Genomic DNA, 18956 nt, shown 5'->3' with positions numbered 1-18956 from the left:
TAAATTTCACACTTTTATTTAACATACCCAATTCCTGTATCTAAAGTCACCTTTTCAGCATTACCCCACTCATCAAGGGTTGACTGATCCGCTAATCAGCGGCGCAGACTCGCGGGAACCAGCGATCAATAGTCCAAAGAGACATTCAGAAGCCTGACGTAGAATTTAATTACAAATAGATTGCATACGTATGTGTGTGCGCATTTTCTTTATTTATTGAAAGCTACATACAAGTACTATATATTTAAATTGGCCTTTGTTTAACTCGATGCAAACCCAAATCAAACACAGTCCAAAGTCCAGCAATGTTAATGATATAATACTACATGGGGTAGTCCGACTTGACTCGTAAAATGTAGCAACAATTACGATAATAACTGCATAAGTATAAGTATACGAATGCTGAGTTGTAGCTTGTTTTGTTCTAAAATAAGCCATAGCAACGCTTCACATGATATGAGGTTACAAAAAGTGGGTTATAGTGAAAGTATCGAGTGAAAGATATAGTCCCAATTTTCCATGCACATCATCACATTTGTTATATGTACTACGTTATGCTTATCTGCTTGCATTGTATTCCTGTAAACACGAGTAAGTAATTGAATGAACTTTGTCAGTTCGATTTGAATTGAAATCATGCTATAATTTAGTAGATACTGATACTGATATGACAGCGATTTGAAAACTTCCTGTTCACAATATCTGATAAGAGAATTTGTGTTTCTTTAATTATACTTACTACACATAACTTTTGGTTCATAAATCAAATGACGGCAAGGTCGATAACGTTAGTTATAGATATGGAGTATTAGAGTTTCCTTCAAGAAATTTATAAATTAGCTCGACTTATTAAAAACACAAAGCGAAGATTGAATATTAAGTGAAAAAAAGAGTAAAAGATAAAACGGACAAAAGGAATTTTTATGCATAGAACACTTCAAGACTCGATGATTTGCACAATAATTTGTTTAAATTCATGTGCAAATGCTACCGTGTGTGTGTGCAAAAGCTCTGCAAAAAATCTTTCTTTGCCGCTTTCTTTAAGCGTAATGAGCAACCTGTGATTCAACAAAAGAGCACAAAGAACGTCAACAGGTAGATAGAGTGTCTCTATAATATATGTATTGACACATTGTAAAATTGCACGGCAATAAAATTTCGTACATAGCGGGAATATTGTTAAATGAAGGCATACAACAAAAGAATTTTATTACGTAGTATTACGTACAAGAGAGCTGAAAGAAATTCGATATGGACTTCTGACCCTAGCCGTTGTCGTTGTCAAGAGCCAAGCGATCGACAAGCTACCAAAAATTCAATCAACAACAACAAAAACAGAGCTATGAGTGTGCGTGAATTTACCTTATCAATGAAGGAAAACTACAATATAACGACGCTGAAACATTAATAGCCAATGTGAGCAGCGTCAAAAAAAAATAAGTTAACAAAAATCAAGTAACGAACACCTACTAGAGTAATAACAAAACCCGAACGGACTTCGTGTTAGCGTTGTGATAAAGCTTACATTTCACAAATACACACGCACACACATACTTAAGCAGCCACACTCGAGCATAGATACACACTCACACACCCTCACATAACAGAAACAGAGCTCTGAGACGCTCGATCGGTCGTCTCTTTGTATCGGTCTCTGTCTCTGCCTCTGTCTCAGTCTCTGCTTCTGTCTCGTCAACCGGCTGTTGCTGACTCTGCTGGAATTCTGAGGGAATCGTTCAGAGCTAGGGATTATTACGAGTATTCGTATTTGTTTGTTGGCCGCCAGTCGCCGATGTCACCTCGAAGACGCTGTTACGCGGTTTTGTGAAGCGCGCAAAAATTATTAAATTTATATATTGAACGGCAAATCAGTTTTCTTCGATTTACCAAAGTGCTATCGCTTGAATACGGGTAAGATCAACAAGCATGTCCAATAGCGAAGGAACTTACTCTGTGCTCCAAAATTAATTCTCAATGCGTGATCTTGTCGATCGAACCCAAGTTTAGAAGAATATAAGAAAATATGATAATTGTTCGACTGTGGGATATGTATGTGAAACTAATTTTAATTAGCAAATGATAATGTGCCTTGAAACACAGATCTAAACAATTTCAAACCTAACATAAAAAAAATGGAAATCCACAATTAAATAAATGCCAATAAAATATTCATCATTGGTAGGAACCACATCTAAACAACTAACTGAATTATTAAAATGCGACATTAAAAAAAAACTTAATTTATATTTGTGAAATTGAAAACATATTAACAATTTAACAAAGACAAAAAATATTTATAAATGTGGCAAAATAAAAAATATATGTAATAATCAAAATTTAATTTGATAAGTCAACATTCTCTTCTACGAATATGTTACTTAACCTCTTTAGTGCTTATGCTACATAAATAATAAATGAATGACTGGGCCTAAAAAAAGACGTTTATTTCATAACTTATAATATTGTAATAATATTGTTTACCTCAACGGTTTGTCATTAGAATACAAAATTTTATAATCTACTCTTAAAATTGCTGCATTGGCATTTTCTTATCAAACTTATTGATTTCCAAATATAATAATATTATTACAAGTTGTATATTATAATTAGTACAAGTTATTGAACTTTGCATACAATAACAGCAACGTGTTATATATTGAAAGCACTAGATTTATCTGCTGAATTTGCATATTCATTATTCTGTTACCTTTATTAAATTATCACGTTATTAATCCATATTTATATTCATTGAAACAAACAATAATATGCACATCCAGGTTTATTTTCTGTTTTGTTTTCATCTTTAATTTCTTTCTTTTGATTCCATCGAAAGCAGCTGTTCTGTTCTGCTTTAAGGTCTTTCTTTCGTTGTGCTCAATCTCTGAGTTTTTGGGTTTGAGACTGTCTGCGGATGCTTCTTTCAACTGCACTGTAAATCTCTGAACCGGTTTACTTCCGAGACGTGTAAACAATACAACAAACATAATCAGATACAAATACATACATAGGTATACGCACAATTAACTGTGCGTTGACTCTACAAGGTTTTTAATATTTTAACAGGAACAATTATGGAATGAAGAAAAATGTATCTATTTAGACTCTCTTAGAAATTACATGTAAACTAGCTGTCTTTTATCTGAGAAACTGCTGTTAAAGTTACTAGGTTAAGTCCATTATCTGTGGGCTTATTCAATTTACTTAACATGGGATTCAAGGTGAACTTTTCTTGTTTTTGGAATTTTCGCAAGCAAATAACAAATGACAACTGTCGAATTGTGTCAATAAATATTGAAATCTCTGCTGATAAAGAGCCATTCCGCACGTCATACTTCATATTCTGAAATGGCGTAGTTCTATAGTAGTCTAGCCCTTAGAGAGTAATAGAAAGGGGGCATTGACACTGATGTCTATTTAATTGATTATTTCAAGTGCAATGCACATTACTACATAGTTACCAATATAGTTCGAGTTGTTGGTAAGTGCAAGTATTTCCATTTCAGACACCTTCAGTTAGTTGGGGCCAGTTCATGTGGTACCATAGTGCTCAGATGCTGATAGAGATGAGAGCTGATATGGTGTCCAGGCTGCAGGTTAAAGATGACGAATACTTCGTCATGAAGCGGTTAGCGATTGCAATTGTTGTTAAATCTTTCAAGCATTTATATATTTACATATAATATATTTAAATACAAACAATGCATTTGTTGTTTTGATTAAAGCAGCTTTTCAATAAGATCTCTATAATCCCATCTGTATATGCAGTATAATATGCACATATGCAACTATAAATATTTCATTGTGAATCGCTTCAGCTAGCTGTACCTTGATCTTACTGAATATATTCTCTATTCAATTAATACAGTTAGTAATACAATAAAACAAAAAGATGAGCATTACATTAAATCTGGAGTAAATTGCGTGCTATATTTAATTATGCATATACACATTCAACATTCTCTTATTGAGGTTGCTGCAGATTACAAAAATATTTACACTCACTTAGTACTTATAAATGATTTAACAGAAAATAATTCAAAAATGCAAACATATGCAGACGTAGCTGTCAATATCTGTTAATGTGAATATAAAAACTAAAAGGTTCATAAATATTTAAAATCTCAAAGCGGATAAATTGTTTTACCTGGCTCACTAATGGGATAGGAATTGAAATGTTACATGTGCATACAGGAGCAATTGCCGTTTAAGAGTTGTATCTAAGTTTTATTTTTAATTACCATTTGAGTACTCCAGACTTGTTCAGATCAATGCTAATTATTATAGGTATGGCAAAAGTTCAAAGCTTTAATGAGCGCTTATTAAAACATCCAACTATTTTAAAGTAACTAAATTAAACTGGTTAACAATTAAATATAGAGCAATACATATACCCTAATAATCGGTTTTCACTATGTAGTTGTTCTTCCGCATTGCTGCTTCTTTAGTAGTAGTTGGTGTTGTGTGTGTATTGCACTTTTGTTTTGTGTGTGCCCGTAAATAAGCACCATTTATTTACGTTATGCATAATTTTGACGTCAACTGCAATCGACATTTGCGTAGCTAAGATGTGTCATAAGTGCAATATGAATATAATATTGAGGCACATACAAAAAAAGAATTATTTCTACAGCGTTGAGTGGAGAACCTTTGAGTTGCAGGTGGCAAGTACATGGCCAATGGCTTGACTTTGATAATTAGCAAGTGTATAAAGGTGTGTGACTTACAGTCCCGATTCAATGACACTTCTCGAACATCGAGCAAAGTGCGAAATGGCGCGAAAGCAAACCCGTTTGACTAAGATAGGCACATTGATCACAGCTGCAGCAGCCCCATTAGTTACCCCTGTTGCAACATGCTTCAAATGTGGCACAATTTCATGATGCGTGACACCCATTGCATCATTCTCGAAATTAATCAACCGATGCCAGACCAAAATAATGTAATGTACTTTCGATCGTTATTCGAGAGTTCCCCATTGGCAATCAGTTTTATATTTACCATTTATTGTGTTAAGACGTGAAGTTACCAAAACATTTTGCAGCAAAATTTTACAAAAGTTGTAGAAGTTAAAAAAACCCACTCATATAAATTTTTTTCGCTCTGATCAAGACTTGTGTAACTTGGGTTTCTGTTGATATGGGATAATCAATCCCCCATAGCTTTCTCAATGCAAATTGCTTCCATTTGTTGTGAATAATATCCATTGAAATTGATTCTATTGACAAGATTCATGAAGACATCGTTGGTATTAACTTTAGCCAGCCCATAGACCTCCTTAAGAAATGAAATGAGCGCACTCGTAAATCCCCGATCAAAGCATTTAATGCGCTCCGTAAATGTATCTGCATGATCGAGCTTTTGCTCGCACTCTGCTTGCTCCAAAGTATCTGGCTGCGAGTCGGACTTTTCATCGCCGCTATCGCAAACCATCGACTTGAGTTCCGCATCGATAAAGATTCGCTGCGATTGTTGAATAAACTCACAGAACTTTAGACAGATCTTGGCCAACCTGAAGATGATACGGCTCAGCTGTGAGTCCTCGGTTAACATGGAGCTTTTGAGGCACATGGTGAGAAAGTCCTGATGTATTGTAAGCAACATATCGATGTCTTCTACTTTTCGCATTTTCTCGATAAATGCATGCCAATTGGGTTCAATCACCTCAATCATCATATAATACTCCAGATTTTGGATGGCGTTCATCATTCTTTGCCTCAGAGCAAAGGCCGAGCGATAGAGCCAAGCTGCACGCGGGGAAAACTTCTTGGTCTTTGAGTTTTCCTTCCACACCTTGCACAGCTGTCGCTCGACGTGCTTGCAGTAGAACAACTGGCGAAAGAGTATCTGATACTGACCAATGGCCATCTTATTAAGCACAAGTGAAACCGGCCACTTCACCTCATAAGTAAATGCAAAGCACTCCATGCCAGTCAAGTCCAGATGATCGATTGATCCATCCTCTTCGCAATGGCTAATAATCTTGTTCATTTGTGTAACCAAATCGTAGGTGAGCAGCTCGCAGTGCAGATCATCCTTGTAAGGATCACTACAAGCGGAGGAAAGACCCAGCGTCAGACCAAGAAGATTTTCCAATGTCATGGGCAGCACTTTGGCCACATTTTTGCATAATTCCTCGTCGCAAGCATCCATGAACTCCATAATGAAATCTCCCTGCTGAAGCAACAAATAACGCTTTACCGACTGCAAACGTCCCATCAGATCGTTGTCGATGATCAGCACGTCCAGCACCTTCCGAGCTGCAAAATAATAGGCTTCCCTGATCACACTGACATGCCTTCGCTCATCGACGGGATTAAATCGAAAGTCCACAATCGGCTTCGATTTTATCAGCTTGCCACACTGTCTAATCACATTCAAGTATTTGCCGGTTCGTAGTATTATATTCGAGTATTTCTCCAGAAATATGGGTGTGTCTTCACTGTGGATCGCAAACCGCTTTTCCCAGTTATTTTGGACCTTGTCCTCTTTCAGCTCTTTACTGTAGTCCTTGATCATGAACTCCGTCATGTAGTCATCAATGATGCCCGATTGCAGCCACATCTGAAGCATACGCATATATGGCTGTGCTGCCTTGGTTGTGACGTTAATTAACATAGTCTGTGCCGCTTTATCTCCGTCCAGGCGTTTTACGCCGTTAAACAAAACCGTTAGCACAGCTGCCCCTTTGAGATCCTGCAGCAGTATATCGCCCAAAGAAATCCATAGCTGCTCCATGACCCACATGGTAGGTTGAAGATAGTAAAGTAGCTTTTGCAGTGTCAACGCACCCCGGTCCAGCTCCCTATCCGCTTCGCTTATTAACCTATAAAAGTCTCGACTGATGATCACCAGTTCTGCATTTAGAGCCATGTTCACCTGGCCACGTCCATCGATGGCGGCCATGACCTGTTGGATGGCCATAAAGTGTGAGGCCAATGGCAAAATATCGTAGATAATGCTGGTAAAGCTCTTGTCCAAGCCCTTATCCACGACATAACAAGTCTTATACTTGTCGATACCTGGAGCTGCATCATCTCGAGGCAACGGCGTTATCAAGTCACACCTCATGCAACTCAAACAATACAGCAGATCGGACAGTGCAGCTTTTTGTTGACTAGCCAGTGGTAAGGCTGCGACATTCAACTTGGCGGTTTCGCAATTCACTTCACAGTAGTCCCAAAGATTGTTTGTCCTGTATTCCTCGCTAGGGTTGCAGTTATAGGCTGCGTCATGGGCTGGGCACAATAACGATGAGGTAGCGCCGTCTTCAGATTTCGTATTGTTAGCAGAGCTGCTCGTATGCCTACTCCTGACACTATTGATAGTCGTGGATCGGTTTAACGAAAGGATATTGCTGGCGGCGATGGTGTTGTGCGATATGTTATCCGGTGTGGGACATACATCATTTAAAACTCGTTTCTTGACCACATTCAATTCACCAAGTGATTCATTTACTTTTGCTCTGGCCTCCTGATGGCGACCAAATTCAAGAGCACCTCCAATGGCCGATGTGGAAGTACTTTGAATGCTTACGGCCGGTAATGTCAGACAGCTGAGTTCATCCGTCAAGCTTTTGGTACTGCCAGGCTTTCGATCTTGCAAAGGTTGTCCGTGAGGCGGCCGCATGATTAATTCTGCATTTAATGTTTTTTATGCTGAGGAAATTGATATTTAATTCGACAATGTGCATGTGGTTAAAATAGCAGCCAAAAAATAAAATTTGATTTTCATCCAACTGAAATTAACCAACACTGTTGTAAATTCAACGACAGAAATCATCCTTTTCAGTGGGGAGAAAGCTTCTTCGATAAATCGATTCAAAATCTAACCGTTTCATTTCGAAAACATTTTATACTTTTGACATGCACTATTTACTTGTAGACAAATTATTATCTATGCCAATTTATAAATAAATAAAGCTATTAATTAAGTCGTATGCACTTTATCGATTTCCGTTGCAGTTGATCGATAATAATGCTATCAGCGAGGGAGCAGTTCTTTAACAGCGATGGCGGCGCCGCTGGCATCGGATTGGGCATCGAAGTAGGCGAAAGCAGTACATCTAAGGCGGGTCGTGGAGTGTACAACGCCACAACAGAGCCCATGACGAATGCCAGTAGCTGGGGCAATGGGCGCACGAACACAGCGACCAATGCCGCACCGGCTGCGATTGCCACAACAAATGTCACCGCAACGCCCACAAGTTCTCAGGTTGCTGCCGTCAAGCAAACGCCATTGGAGCCAGTGGATGAGGGTGAGGAAGAAGTGCACTTTGACACGGATGCTCTGTCCAATCTACCCGGTCGTGATCCCGTGGATATTGAATTCAAAGAGCTCTCGTTGACCGTCAAATTGGGCTTCAATCGAGGTAAGTGTGTGGTGCCATAATGGCAGAGAGCACCAATGTGACGAATGCTTAGATATGGCCAGGTAATATAAGTTCAAACAGGCCTCCGATAAGATTGCCAAAATATAGCAAAGCATTCGCATTTATTGCTAACAAAAAAAGCGGTTACCTTTTTGAAGAACAAACAATGAAGAACAAAAGAACTGCTACGAATAGTGTAGAGCTCAGTAGTCCCATATCCAAGATAATGACCATTCGCCTGCCTAGTTCTACCATGTGTAATTTGTGATGTGGTAACACTAAACATTTCCTCATGAGAGTAAAACTACCTGATAGCTGTATTTCTGGTTAGCTGGTTTGTTAATAGCTCTTTCTTCGTCGATAAGATAGGCTGCCCTTGCCCCTGTCCCTGCTTGCGGATCAATCAATTATTTATTTGAAGGTTTCGCTCTAAGAACATACAAATTATTTGTGAAATTTGTTTTTTTTTTTTTTAATTATTATAAGAACAACAAAATCTTTGATTTTAATTGATTTATAATTTTAGCCCTTAGCAACTTGTAACTTAATGGGAATATGAATAACTAGCCATAGGAGTGGATGGTTTCAAATATGTGGAAATGTTGTGAAAAACATTAAAAAAAAGTATCTTAATATGATGTAAAGATTAACATTGCAATTAGTTTAAAAATATTACTTGTATGTAGGTTTTCATTTTACTACTATAGAGTGCATATTATTCGTTTTTAATTTTTAATTTCATTTATATTACTAATGTGGGTTTAATGTCTTGGCAATAAGTGAGGCAAACCATGGCCGTGCAAAGTTCAAGATAATAAATTTATAATAAATATACTATGTATATAAACTTTGATATCGGTAGTATGACTACAATGTGCTTCCCAAACGCCGCGATAATTAGTTAATTGTTGTTGTTTTTTACATCAAGAGAATTTTTTGTTCTAGCTTCTACATTCTACATTTGTTCTAGTGTCTATATTGTGGTAATTTATAAATATTTATTTACTTAACAAACATTTTCTATTAGTCATTACTATTGAAATTTGAAAATTCTTTTTAGAGCATGTTAGTTTTGGTTTCAGGGAAACTCTAAAAATAGCTATAAAACCAGTTGTTTAATTTAGTTATTAATTATAAGTTGCCATTAGAGAGCAATTAGCGGGCTTTCGTTATGATATTTAGTATCGTACTCATGCTATTACTTAGATTAATTCTCTGTACAATGTTTATAGAAGACGTCATTGATCTTGAACTTAAACACTTCACTGCTCGTTTCAAGTGATTTCATTTGATGCTTTCGAGAATCTAGTTTTAGTAGTAATTAACTATCATTCAATAAAGCGTTTATTCAATTAATATAATTGCACTAATTCGATCATTTATAATTATCAGGCGAAAAGGAAATTTTGCATAATGTTTGTGGTAAATTTCCCGGTAGTCAGTTGATTGCCATAATGGGTCCATCTGGAGCTGGTAAATCGACGCTCCTGGATGCTTTATCGGGATTCAAGACAACCGGAGTGGTTGGCAACATACTGCTAAATGGCCGTCGACGCGATCTTCGTGAGTAATGTAATGATTCCATTGGCACATTGATATAAATATTTCCGCTCCTTTATAGCTTCATTCCGACGGTTGTCCTGTTATATCACACAGGACGATCGCCTGCAGCCCTTGTTGACTGTTAGTGAAAATATGCATATTGCTGCTGATTTGAAATTGGGAGAGAATGTCAGCTACGAAGAGAAGGAAAGCAGGGTAAGTTCTCGAGCAACAATACCAGAGAGCACAAATAAATATAATGTTCGCATTTCTGTCATAGATTGAAGATATTTTATTGCTGCTGGGACTTTATGACCACGATCAGACGTTGACAATGCGTCTGTCTGGCGGTCAGAAGAAGAGGCTATCCATTGCCATGGAATTGATTAATAATCCCACTGTGATGTTCCTGGACGAGCCAACCACGTAAGTGACGCATCTCCCATTTGGGTCACTGACGAATGATTTTTCTATACTTGTTGTCATTTGCAGTGGCTTGGACAGCAGTTCCTGCACCAAAGTCTTGGAGTTGCTCAAGAGATTGACATCTCAGGGGCGCACAATCATTTGCACTATACATCAGCCGACTGCAAAGCTGTTTCAGATTTTCGACCAGGTCTATGTGCTCTCCGCCGGTAACTGTGTCTACCAGGGCGGCACCCAGAAACTGGTGCCCTTCCTGCAGTCGGTGGATCTACCTTGCCCCATGTACCACAATCCAGCAGATTACAGTGAGTACCGACTTAAAAAGACTCCATCGAATATTAAATTTTAACAGATCTTTGTTCCATCTTTATTTAGTTATTGAGTTGGCGTGCGGCGAGTACGGATTTGACAAGGTCGATACCCTTAAGAGCGCCACGGAGAACGGCAGCTGTCTGACCTGGTTCAACAATCCCGGCGCTGTGCTTCGCTCCGAAGCACTCATGCGCAAACACCCCATACCGAAACGAACGAAAAACGTTTCTCTTGAAAACACTAGCTTCGCCAATCAGTGCTCTGTTCTTCTACGCCGTGGTTACATTAAGGCGCGTCGTGATACCACGATGACGCACTTGCGCATTATCGTCAACATTATGGTGGCTGTGCTTTATGGCGCGATGTATGATCATGCTGGCCGAGAGGGTTCACGGGTACTTGACAATTATAACCTACTTTTTGCCATATTGATGCATCACTCCATGACAACGATGATGTTAACGGTGCTGACATGTAAGTTGATCTGCTAATGATTGATCTGGTCCGCCGTACTTGACGACATGTTTCTATCCTCGCTCTAGTCCCCATTGAGATGACGATTTTAATTAAGGAACACTTTAATCGCTGGTACTCACTAAAAGCCTTCTACTTTGCCATGACTGTGATAGACTTGCCAATAACAGTAAGTAACTGAATTAACTGAATTCATTTTTTCACATTTAATTATAACGTTCTTCATTAATTACAGCTCATCAGTAGTTTCATATTCTCTGTAATTATTTATTTGTGGAGTTATCAGCCCATGGAATGGGTTCGTTTTTGGATGTTCTTCTCCATCAGTTTGCTTGTAGTGTTTGTTGGTCAAAGCTTTGGTCTTATCATCGGCGCCTGGTTCGATGTCGTCAACGGCACATTCCTGGCTCCAGTGCTCACCATACCCATGATGATGTTCGCCGGCTTTGGTGTCACGCTGCGGGATCTTCCGAGCTACTTAAAATGGGGTAGTCATATATCCCATTTACGATATGGCCTGGAGGGTTTCATAGGGGCCATCTATGGCCTAAATCGCGGCGTTCTCGAGTGTAACGAAGCACCGTACTGCCATTACAGGTATTTGGATCACATTACATGAATAAAGCTTTTGACTTATCATATATATATTGCATCCAATTGCAGATATCCAAAGAAATTCCTAGAGGAAATTACAATGTCGGGTGATCAGTTCTGGAAGGACATCATTGCACTGTGTGTAATGACTTTCCTCTTACGATTTGGCGCCTATGTTGTGCTCAAGGCCAAGATTAAATCAATCAGATGAGCTCACACTTCCATAACCGTGAAAGCTTGCCCTCTGTATTATGTATCAATTGTTGAACGTTAAATTTAGTGTTATATTTTTTAAATTAATTACATTACAAACTTGTTAATTAAAACTATGGGACGTAGATTGTATAGATATATATCACTCGTTTTAATTTTTTAACCCTTGCAATTGTGGTCTATCCTCAGTTTTAGAAGTAGTTGCTTGCTCTAGAAGTTGATGCAGCGCCTGTGCATTGGATGCCATCTCACCAGACTGCAGCTAAAAAAAACACAAATTAGGGCAATTTTATAGAATTGTCGAGTTTTGTCTGATCAGCTTACCAGCACCACTTGGTGACCCAATGCTTCTAAGAGTCGTCGTTTTAATCGAATCAGTGAATTCGCTGTCCCACTAAATTTCAGTGTCTGATATTCACTTAAAAGCTCAACGAAATAAACGGTTGCCTCGTCTCCCTGCGCTTGCACTCTAAGACTAGGCAAATTAATGCCTGCAATGGGGCAGACTATGTCAACACCTTCCACCTCGGCGTCCTTAGCTAGCAGATTCGCGTATTCTGTCAGATCCTCACGCTGCTTAAGCAAATAGCCAGGAGCACGAGCAAATTTTTTGAAAACTTGTTCTTTTGTTACATCCAACCATTCTGGATGCTCAATGGCCACAGCGGACCGTAATACAGTCAGACGACTGTCAACCTTAGGCTGGACACGAAGACGCTGACGTTGATTGGCTTTCAGCCTCTCGGCTGCATCGAAAAGCTGCTTGGAATAATGACCCAGAATGCAAAGTGAGAGGCAGGTATCTACTAGTTGATCGGGGAATCGATCGTATTCGCCGTGGTCCAGTTTCCGCAGAGCAACGATCTCCAACTGCTTTAGTTGTGTCGTACTTAAGGCACAATCAAGTTGAGCGCAGCACCAGATAAATGTGGCCAAGTCCTTAGTCCGCAGTTCGAATGGCTTATACTGCAACAACTGTTCAACAATCGCTTGAACGACTTCTGAGTGATCCCATCTCATCTCCGAGAAGTAAGCAAAGATATGAGCCAAACCACGTGGCTGTAATTGTGAGAGTTCCGCGGTATTCAGGCAAATGTTCTGCAGGTACTGGACGACGCGTTCATCCTGAACTCGCTGGAGACGCATAGCTTTGATGAAGCAAATAAGTAAGGCATCCGCAGAACTGTTTGGCACCAGCTTTACATTTAAAATGGCATCCACAAGAGCAGCCTCATAAGCATCTCGCGATTGACCCGACACCAGTGTTGATGTCTTATAAGAAGCATTAGATACTAGTGCCAGGTCCAATGAATTAAAGCTGGGCAAATAGGCATTCAACCGTGACGCCAGCAACGCCTCCAAATCGTTCTTCTCCAATTGCTTTTGCAGACCCAGATAGAAGCATATTTGTAGAAAACGTTCTTTGCTGCAGCTAGTCTCCTTCGATAGGCGTCGCATGGCTGCATGATAGAAATCCATCCGTCTCAGCCAATTGGGCATGAGAAATAGAAAAGCATACAATGATTCCAACACTGTGCTGGTATCCATCTGCTTCAGTTGTGCAAGAGCATGTGCATCCAAAGCGTTCAGAGCCGCCACATACATTGGCGCTGGAGCATTGGAGCGATAACTTGAGGCATGTATAATCAGAGATGGCAGCTGATTGGCCTGCGTGCTTTGCAACGTTCGCCGAAAGTAACGCTCATCCGTGATGGGAAAGTAGTCGGAATAGCGCACCTTAGAGGGCGGCAGCACATGTTCCTCGCACTTATAGCGCTCCACTGCAATGTGCTTGGCAAATCTAATAAGCAAAGTGCCGGTCTCATCCGACACTTCCCGCATCACATCCTGCACTGTAAAGGAGGCGTAGCCACGCAGCAAGTTCGCCTGGTTAACGCTGCTGATGGAGCCACTTAAAAATCGGCGCAGTAGCGGATACATTTCTTTCACAGTTGCTATTTATTTTTATATAATCCACATTCACATTCACTCACAACGTGCGCGTTTCGACCAACGTAAATTAATAAACCAGTATTGGCAAACACAATTTAAGCAATGATATGCTGATCACAGCTTTAAGTTGTGATAAATTAAATTTTATCATCCTTAGATTTGGTTGGTCTATGAAGAATACACACAAAAATTTTTTAAGAAACAATGACTTAATATAAGCATGTAGCGAGCGTTATATACAAATTATTATATATTGATATTAAATAATTTACTTTTAATGTCTTGCTAACAAAAGTATATTCTGAGCACATGGTTTCAAATAAATTAATATTCTATCTATTATTTCATAATGCATTTAACAGATAAAGTTAAAATGTCTACTTAGATAAACTGACATCTTATCAGCGTCGATATTCATTTTGAATGATATTAACTGCCTCTTAACAGCAACTAATTTGTACTGAAAAGTTCCGTACATACATTTTTCTGCACTTTACCACACTGATTTATTAAACAAGCAAAATGGGAAAGAGAGCTGCAGGATTCGTTCTTTTCAGGCGCCTGTGTGGGCAAATTGAATATTTATTATTGAAAGCTTCATATGGTGACTTCCATTGGAGTGCGCCCAAAGGTCACGTTGATCCTGGCGAAGACGACTTCACAACTGCTCGCCGCGAAACCAAAGAAGAAGCCGGGTAAGTGAATGCAATTGCGATACAAATTGCAAGTTGTCAATAAAATGTTTTGCAGTTATGACGAAAAGGATTTAATTATTTACCGTGATAAGCAAGTTACACTCAATTACGAGGTCAAGGGTAAGCAAAAGATTGTTATTTACTGGCTAGCGGAGCTTCGGGATCCTAATCAACCTGTGGTGCTTTCTGAGGAGCATACCGAGTATAAATGGCTGGCCAAGGAGGCGGCAAAAGAATGCGCTAAATATAAGGACTACCAAGGAATGATTGATAATTTCCATGTAATGATACTAGAAATGGATAAGAATAAAGCTGACTGTCCCTAAAAAATACCACAAATACAGTGCTGCAAGTTGTGGCGTAAAATACTAACGTTTCATGTTAAGCAACACTGTTTTTAAGGCATCTGCAGATTGATTTTGTTGTAAAAACTCAGCAAGAATTCAATAAAATTTGAGATTCAAAAAGTGTTTTAATAGTTTTATTCCTTTCCACAATGGGTTCACGTTCTCGCAGTCCGTCGCTGAAACGTCGTCACCACAAGAGCAAGCATAAAAAACGCAGCAAGAGTAAGTCACACAACCGAGACAGGGAGCGTGAAAGAGAGAGAGAACGGGAAAGGGACCACGAACGTAGCAGTTGCACACGAAGCAGCCGAACGGATAGAGACAAATCCACAGAAATGAACCAACATGGTCGGCGAGATCGTGACAGGCATCGCAGCGACAGGCACACGCACTCGCACACACACATACACTCGCACACAGAGCGCGACTATCATCGGCACTCGCACTCCAAGTCCCGCAAGCGATCCAGCTCATCCAGCAGTGATAGTCAGCAGTACTCCGATCATGAGACTCAGCGGAGTCGGCACAAGCGCAGTCGCTTTAAGAAACTAGATGAGGTAAGTGATTGATAATACATTGTATACATATTTTATTAGTAGCTGAACTGTATTTCGTATGCTTTGCGCTTAGCAAAACTTACTACAGGTGGAGCGATTGGCCGAAATGGAACGGCAACGTCGCCAAAAGGAGGCTGAGCAAAAAACCATTGAAGAGCAGGCGGCCAAACGAATCGAGATGCTAGTGAAAAAGCGTGTTGAGGAAGAGCTCGAGAAGCGTCGCGACGAAATCGAGCAAGAGGTGAATCGTCGCATCGACACTGCCAAAGCTGAAATGGAGCGTGATATGATGCTGGAGCTGGAAAAGCGACGCGAGCAAATACGAGAAGATGAACGCCGTCGCGAGGTAGGTGCTCGTATTCAGATTTCGCTGGACGACTGCTGCTACCACAATACACAAACTGCCACTACAACTACCACAAACAATCTTCGACTCCTACCGAAAAACACACACACGAACAAAACCAAAACCAAAAACCACCAACAAAAAGCAGTTGCAAACAGTCGTCTTTTAAAAGCAAATGTTACTCGAAATTGTGTAGCGACGTTTCCAATTTCACCGCCAAAAACATCAGCAGTAAAAGCGGCTCAGTGTGCCAATGTCTATGTATGGGTGTGTGTGTGCGTCTGAGTGTGTATTAACCTTACTAACCATCATTTAAATACTTCATAACAAACGCAGTTATGTTCTTGAATTACATTAGATCAGTACTATATTGTATCTTATCGTAATTGAAGAACCAAATTTGGATCTTCACGTCAATTGAAAAACTCTTAGAGTCGTACTATTGTGACATTTTGTTATTTTTGATATTCATATATTCAATTCGTGCAGTCAAGAACATGGCTGAATTTCCTGCTCTTTTCTTATATTGTAATTTTTAACCCTCTAGATTTTAAGCTCATCTTGAGGCTTGCGCAACAACAACAACACCACACACACGCACACACATTTCTATTAAACAAACCCACTGAGCCCTTTGGGCACGTCGCTGCACATTTCGTCTCTATTCTTGTCAAATAATTTTGTAATTATTATTTATTTTTTCTACCAACCAACAAAAAACAAAAAAAAAAAAAAAACAAAATGTGTCTTGCAGCGCATAAATCTATTTGCATTACTTTTAGCTTCATCTTTTGTTTGTTCGATATACATTATATATAATTTTGATTGGTTTCTGTAATTCGTTGTTGTTGTTGTTACATAATATTGCGCGATATATTGCTTCTATCGAATGATGAGAGTATGTGTGGGTGCGAGAGTGTGCGCAAGGTAACACGTAAACACTTAACACACAATCAGAATGTACTATAAACTCCTAAGTGTGCATATATCCGAACATACTTGATTGATAACAATGGCATATGTACGTATGGCCATCCCAACCCTACGACCCCACTACATCCGTACCTAAGCCGGACCCACAATGCGCGAGCCCTGCTTTGATGAGAATTCGGCCACATGGATGAGCAGCAGAACATACAAGATGTTCCACACATACACATCCCAAATATCGTACAGTTTGAGGCGTGGTCCCAAAATATACACCTATGTAATATATAGTTATTAAATTAGCTAGCCAGTACAGTTGGTATAGTATTTGTAGGCGGGCGGCGTCAGAATTTCTTAGAATAGTTTAGTTTCAACTGTACGCAACCTTAAAAGCGGCATATCGATTAAAACGGGTGAGTGAGTTTCTTAAGTAAAACGAACAAAACCAATGTGTGCAATATTCGAAATGGATAAAAACAAAACAAACTACAACAAATATGTGGAAAGTGTAATTAAAAACCCTGAAACAATTTTAAAGCAAAGACTGCAAAGTCCAACAAACGATCCTCTCTCTAGGAACATTCGTCATAGGAGCATCAATGCTGATCAGACTTAAGATTGTTATCCTAACTCATAAGCTGGATTACCATTTGTCAATCAATGGGTATGACTGTACTTATTGTTGTTGTCGTGCCTATCATGTACTTTTATGTTTGTTGATCTCAACACACGCATTTTTCGTTTCTTGGGACGAATTTTATTTTCGTTTGTAATGTAAATCATTTGATTATAACAACTATAACTGTAGCTGAAATACCGTAAATCAAAATGCAAATTCGCAGCAAAGCCAAAAATTTACAAAAATGATTTAGCCATTAAACTGGAAAAATGAACTATTTCAATAGTAAGTAGCAAAAAAAAAAAACAAAAAAAAAATGAAAAAAGAATAATATAAAAATTAATAATTAAAAAAGTTTTAGTACATTTGTTAATGTTGTGTGCTCTTATTGTAAACCGACAAAAATGATTATCAACTATCATTTAAACACTATTATTAGACACTACTAAATGTTTTTACGTTCTACCAAAATCTTCTATGTAATTTATTGTTAAATTTAATACTAGATTTTAACTGCTTAAGCAGCTACAGAAAAGAAGAGAATTACTAAAGTCTCCGCACAGTGCGTCATCGGTGTTCAAGAAAACGTTTCATACTTAAATCTAATTATAACTTATTATAAGCATTCAGCTCAACGTTTGATTTGATTTATTAATACGACATTTTATTTGGGTTTTATAGGAGGAAGAAAAGCAAAAACGCGAAGAACTTGAGGAAATTTTGGCAGAAAATAATCGAAAAATCGAAGATGCGCAAAGAAAATTGGTAAGTGTTCGCTGGAATATTATTTTTACTACAATTAAATATTAATCTTAACTTTTCTACAGGCCGAAGAACGCTTAGCCATTATTGAGGAACAACGACTGATGGACGAAGAACGTCAGCGTATGCGCAAGGAGCAGGAGAAGCGTGTTAAGGAGGAGCAAAAGGTCATACTGGGGAAAAATAATTCAAGACCAAAGTTATCGTTTTCCCTGAAGCCAGGCGCATTATGAGCCGCTTCCCCATATATCGGCGGTACCATTTTTACCTTCTTGTTACCTGCTTTTTGCCATTGTGTTTACTTCAATCTAAGCCCTTTGCTTGCGCTTAAAACCATTCAAACGCTTTTCATTGTTGTAACTATATTATATTTTGTTTTGTTTTTGAAAATGGGTTTGATCGTTTTGAATGCAAGCAATGAGGCTATTAGGTTCTATATTTTCAACATAAATAATGCGCATTCATTTTTATAATACAGACACACCTAAGAATCAAATAATTATGTTTACTCAAAATTTTTAAATTCTTCGGAGTATACGAGTATATACATCAGCTTTTTATAGTACAATATGCAATTTCCTTACATTTTTCTATATTTCATACGATAAATATGTGAGATAATTGATTGATTATATGTAGTGCGCCGTACTGTTACAAAATGCTCCAAATGAAATCTGCAAATGAAAAAACGTCAATAAGAAATCGTGAAATATGTACTCCCAATAATGTTTGATAATGCTAGAAAACACTTTAAGCAATTGGAAAAAGATAATAAAGCGTTTCGAATACTTAACAACTGGTATTTCATTTGTTTAAATATC

General features: G+C 38.6%; 5 protein-coding genes across 7 annotated transcripts; 3 read left to right on the top strand and 2 right to left on the bottom strand.

Moving 5' to 3' along the window:
- Window positions 1–1767: 1767 nt before the first annotated feature.
- Window positions 1768–12067, top strand: LOC117565978 (ATP-binding cassette sub-family G member 4). Its single transcript, XM_034245381.2, has 10 exons — window positions 1768–1911; window positions 7962–8368; window positions 9761–9931; window positions 9990–10126; window positions 10191–10336; window positions 10403–10641; window positions 10712–11122; window positions 11191–11291; window positions 11358–11719; window positions 11786–12067. Exons 2-10 carry the CDS (start codon window positions 7975–7977, stop codon window positions 11925–11927), a joined length of 2103 nt encoding a protein of 700 aa, XP_034101272.1. The 5' UTR covers window positions 1768–1911; window positions 7962–7974; the 3' UTR covers window positions 11928–12067.
- LOC117563537 (gamma-tubulin complex component 2 homolog) lies at window positions 5017–7913 on the bottom strand. Its single transcript, XM_034241916.2, has one exon. It carries the CDS (start codon window positions 7624–7626, stop codon window positions 5146–5148), a length of 2481 nt encoding a protein of 826 aa, XP_034097807.1. The 5' UTR covers window positions 7627–7913; the 3' UTR covers window positions 5017–5145.
- LOC117565979 (uncharacterized) lies at window positions 12051–14038 on the bottom strand. 2 transcript variants are annotated; one of them, XM_034245382.2, is made up of 2 exons: window positions 12254–14029; window positions 12051–12191 (listed from the first exon to the last, which is right to left on the bottom strand). In XM_034245382.2, the coding sequence occupies exons 1-2, from the start codon at window positions 13868–13870 to the stop codon at window positions 12081–12083; spliced, it is 1728 nt and encodes a 575-aa protein (XP_034101273.1). In that variant the 5' UTR covers window positions 13871–14029; the 3' UTR covers window positions 12051–12080. The 2 variants fall into 2 exon arrangements, with proteins under 2 accessions (XP_034101273.1, XP_051858774.1); XM_052002814.1 differs by having other exon boundaries at window positions 12072–12185; window positions 12254–14038.
- A 327-nt stretch (window positions 14039–14365) lies between these two features.
- On the top strand, window positions 14366–15045 carry LOC117565981 (bis(5'-nucleosyl)-tetraphosphatase [asymmetrical]). The gene is made up of 2 exons (XM_034245386.2): window positions 14366–14577; window positions 14633–15045. The coding sequence occupies exons 1-2, from the start codon at window positions 14405–14407 to the stop codon at window positions 14901–14903; spliced, it is 444 nt and encodes a 147-aa protein (XP_034101277.2). The 5' UTR covers window positions 14366–14404; the 3' UTR covers window positions 14904–15045.
- A 22-nt stretch (window positions 15046–15067) lies between these two features.
- LOC117565980 (UPF0430 protein CG31712) lies at window positions 15068–18924 on the top strand. Of its 2 annotated transcripts, XM_034245385.2 has the most exons (4): window positions 15068–15481; window positions 15555–15827; window positions 18055–18138; window positions 18201–18924. In XM_034245385.2, exons 1-4 carry the CDS (start codon window positions 15074–15076, stop codon window positions 18366–18368), a joined length of 933 nt encoding a protein of 310 aa, XP_034101276.1. In that variant the 5' UTR covers window positions 15068–15073; the 3' UTR covers window positions 18369–18924. The 2 variants fall into 2 exon arrangements, 1 of the variants encoding a protein (XP_034101276.1); XR_007954614.1 differs by having other exon boundaries at window positions 15555–18138; window positions 18201–18266.
- Window positions 18925–18956: the final 32 nt, after the last annotated feature.

This window comes from Drosophila albomicans, chromosome 2L (assembly GCF_009650485.2).
Source record: "Drosophila albomicans strain 15112-1751.03 chromosome 2L, ASM965048v2, whole genome shotgun sequence".
Lineage (NCBI taxonomy): Eukaryota > Metazoa > Arthropoda > Insecta > Diptera > Drosophilidae > Drosophila > Drosophila albomicans.
Note: the sequence above shows the minus strand (reverse complement) of the source record. Positions and strands in the feature narration are given on the sequence as shown.

Coding starts and splice junctions, on each gene's coding strand:
- LOC117565979 (XM_034245382.2), bottom strand. CDS start 13,870: ATGTATCCGCTACTGCGCCGATTTTTAAGTGGCTCCATCAGCAGCGTT. Junction 12,192..12,253: donor TGGGTCACCAAGTGGTGCTG/GTAAGCTGATCA, acceptor TGTTTTTTTTAG/CTGCAGTCTGGTGAGATGGC.
- LOC117565980 (XM_034245385.2), top strand. CDS start 15,074: ATGGGTTCACGTTCTCGCAGTCCGTCGCTGAAACGTCGTCACCACAAG. Junction 15,482..15,554: donor GCTTTAAGAAACTAGATGAG/GTAAGTGATTGA, acceptor CTTTGCGCTTAG/CAAAACTTACTACAGGTGGA. Junction 15,828..18,054: donor AAGATGAACGCCGTCGCGAG/GTAGGTGCTCGT, acceptor TGGGTTTTATAG/GAGGAAGAAAAGCAAAAACG.
- LOC117563537 (XM_034241916.2), bottom strand. CDS start 7,626: ATGCGGCCGCCTCACGGACAACCTTTGCAAGATCGAAAGCCTGGCAGT.
- LOC117565978 (XM_034245381.2), top strand. CDS start 7,975: ATGCTATCAGCGAGGGAGCAGTTCTTTAACAGCGATGGCGGCGCCGCT. Junction 10,127..10,190: donor ACGAAGAGAAGGAAAGCAGG/GTAAGTTCTCGA, acceptor TTTCTGTCATAG/ATTGAAGATATTTTATTGCT. Junction 11,123..11,190: donor GATGTTAACGGTGCTGACAT/GTAAGTTGATCT, acceptor TCCTCGCTCTAG/TCCCCATTGAGATGACGATT.
- LOC117565981 (XM_034245386.2), top strand. CDS start 14,405: ATGGGAAAGAGAGCTGCAGGATTCGTTCTTTTCAGGCGCCTGTGTGGG. Junction 14,578..14,632: donor GAAACCAAAGAAGAAGCCGG/GTAAGTGAATGC, acceptor AATGTTTTGCAG/TTATGACGAAAAGGATTTAA.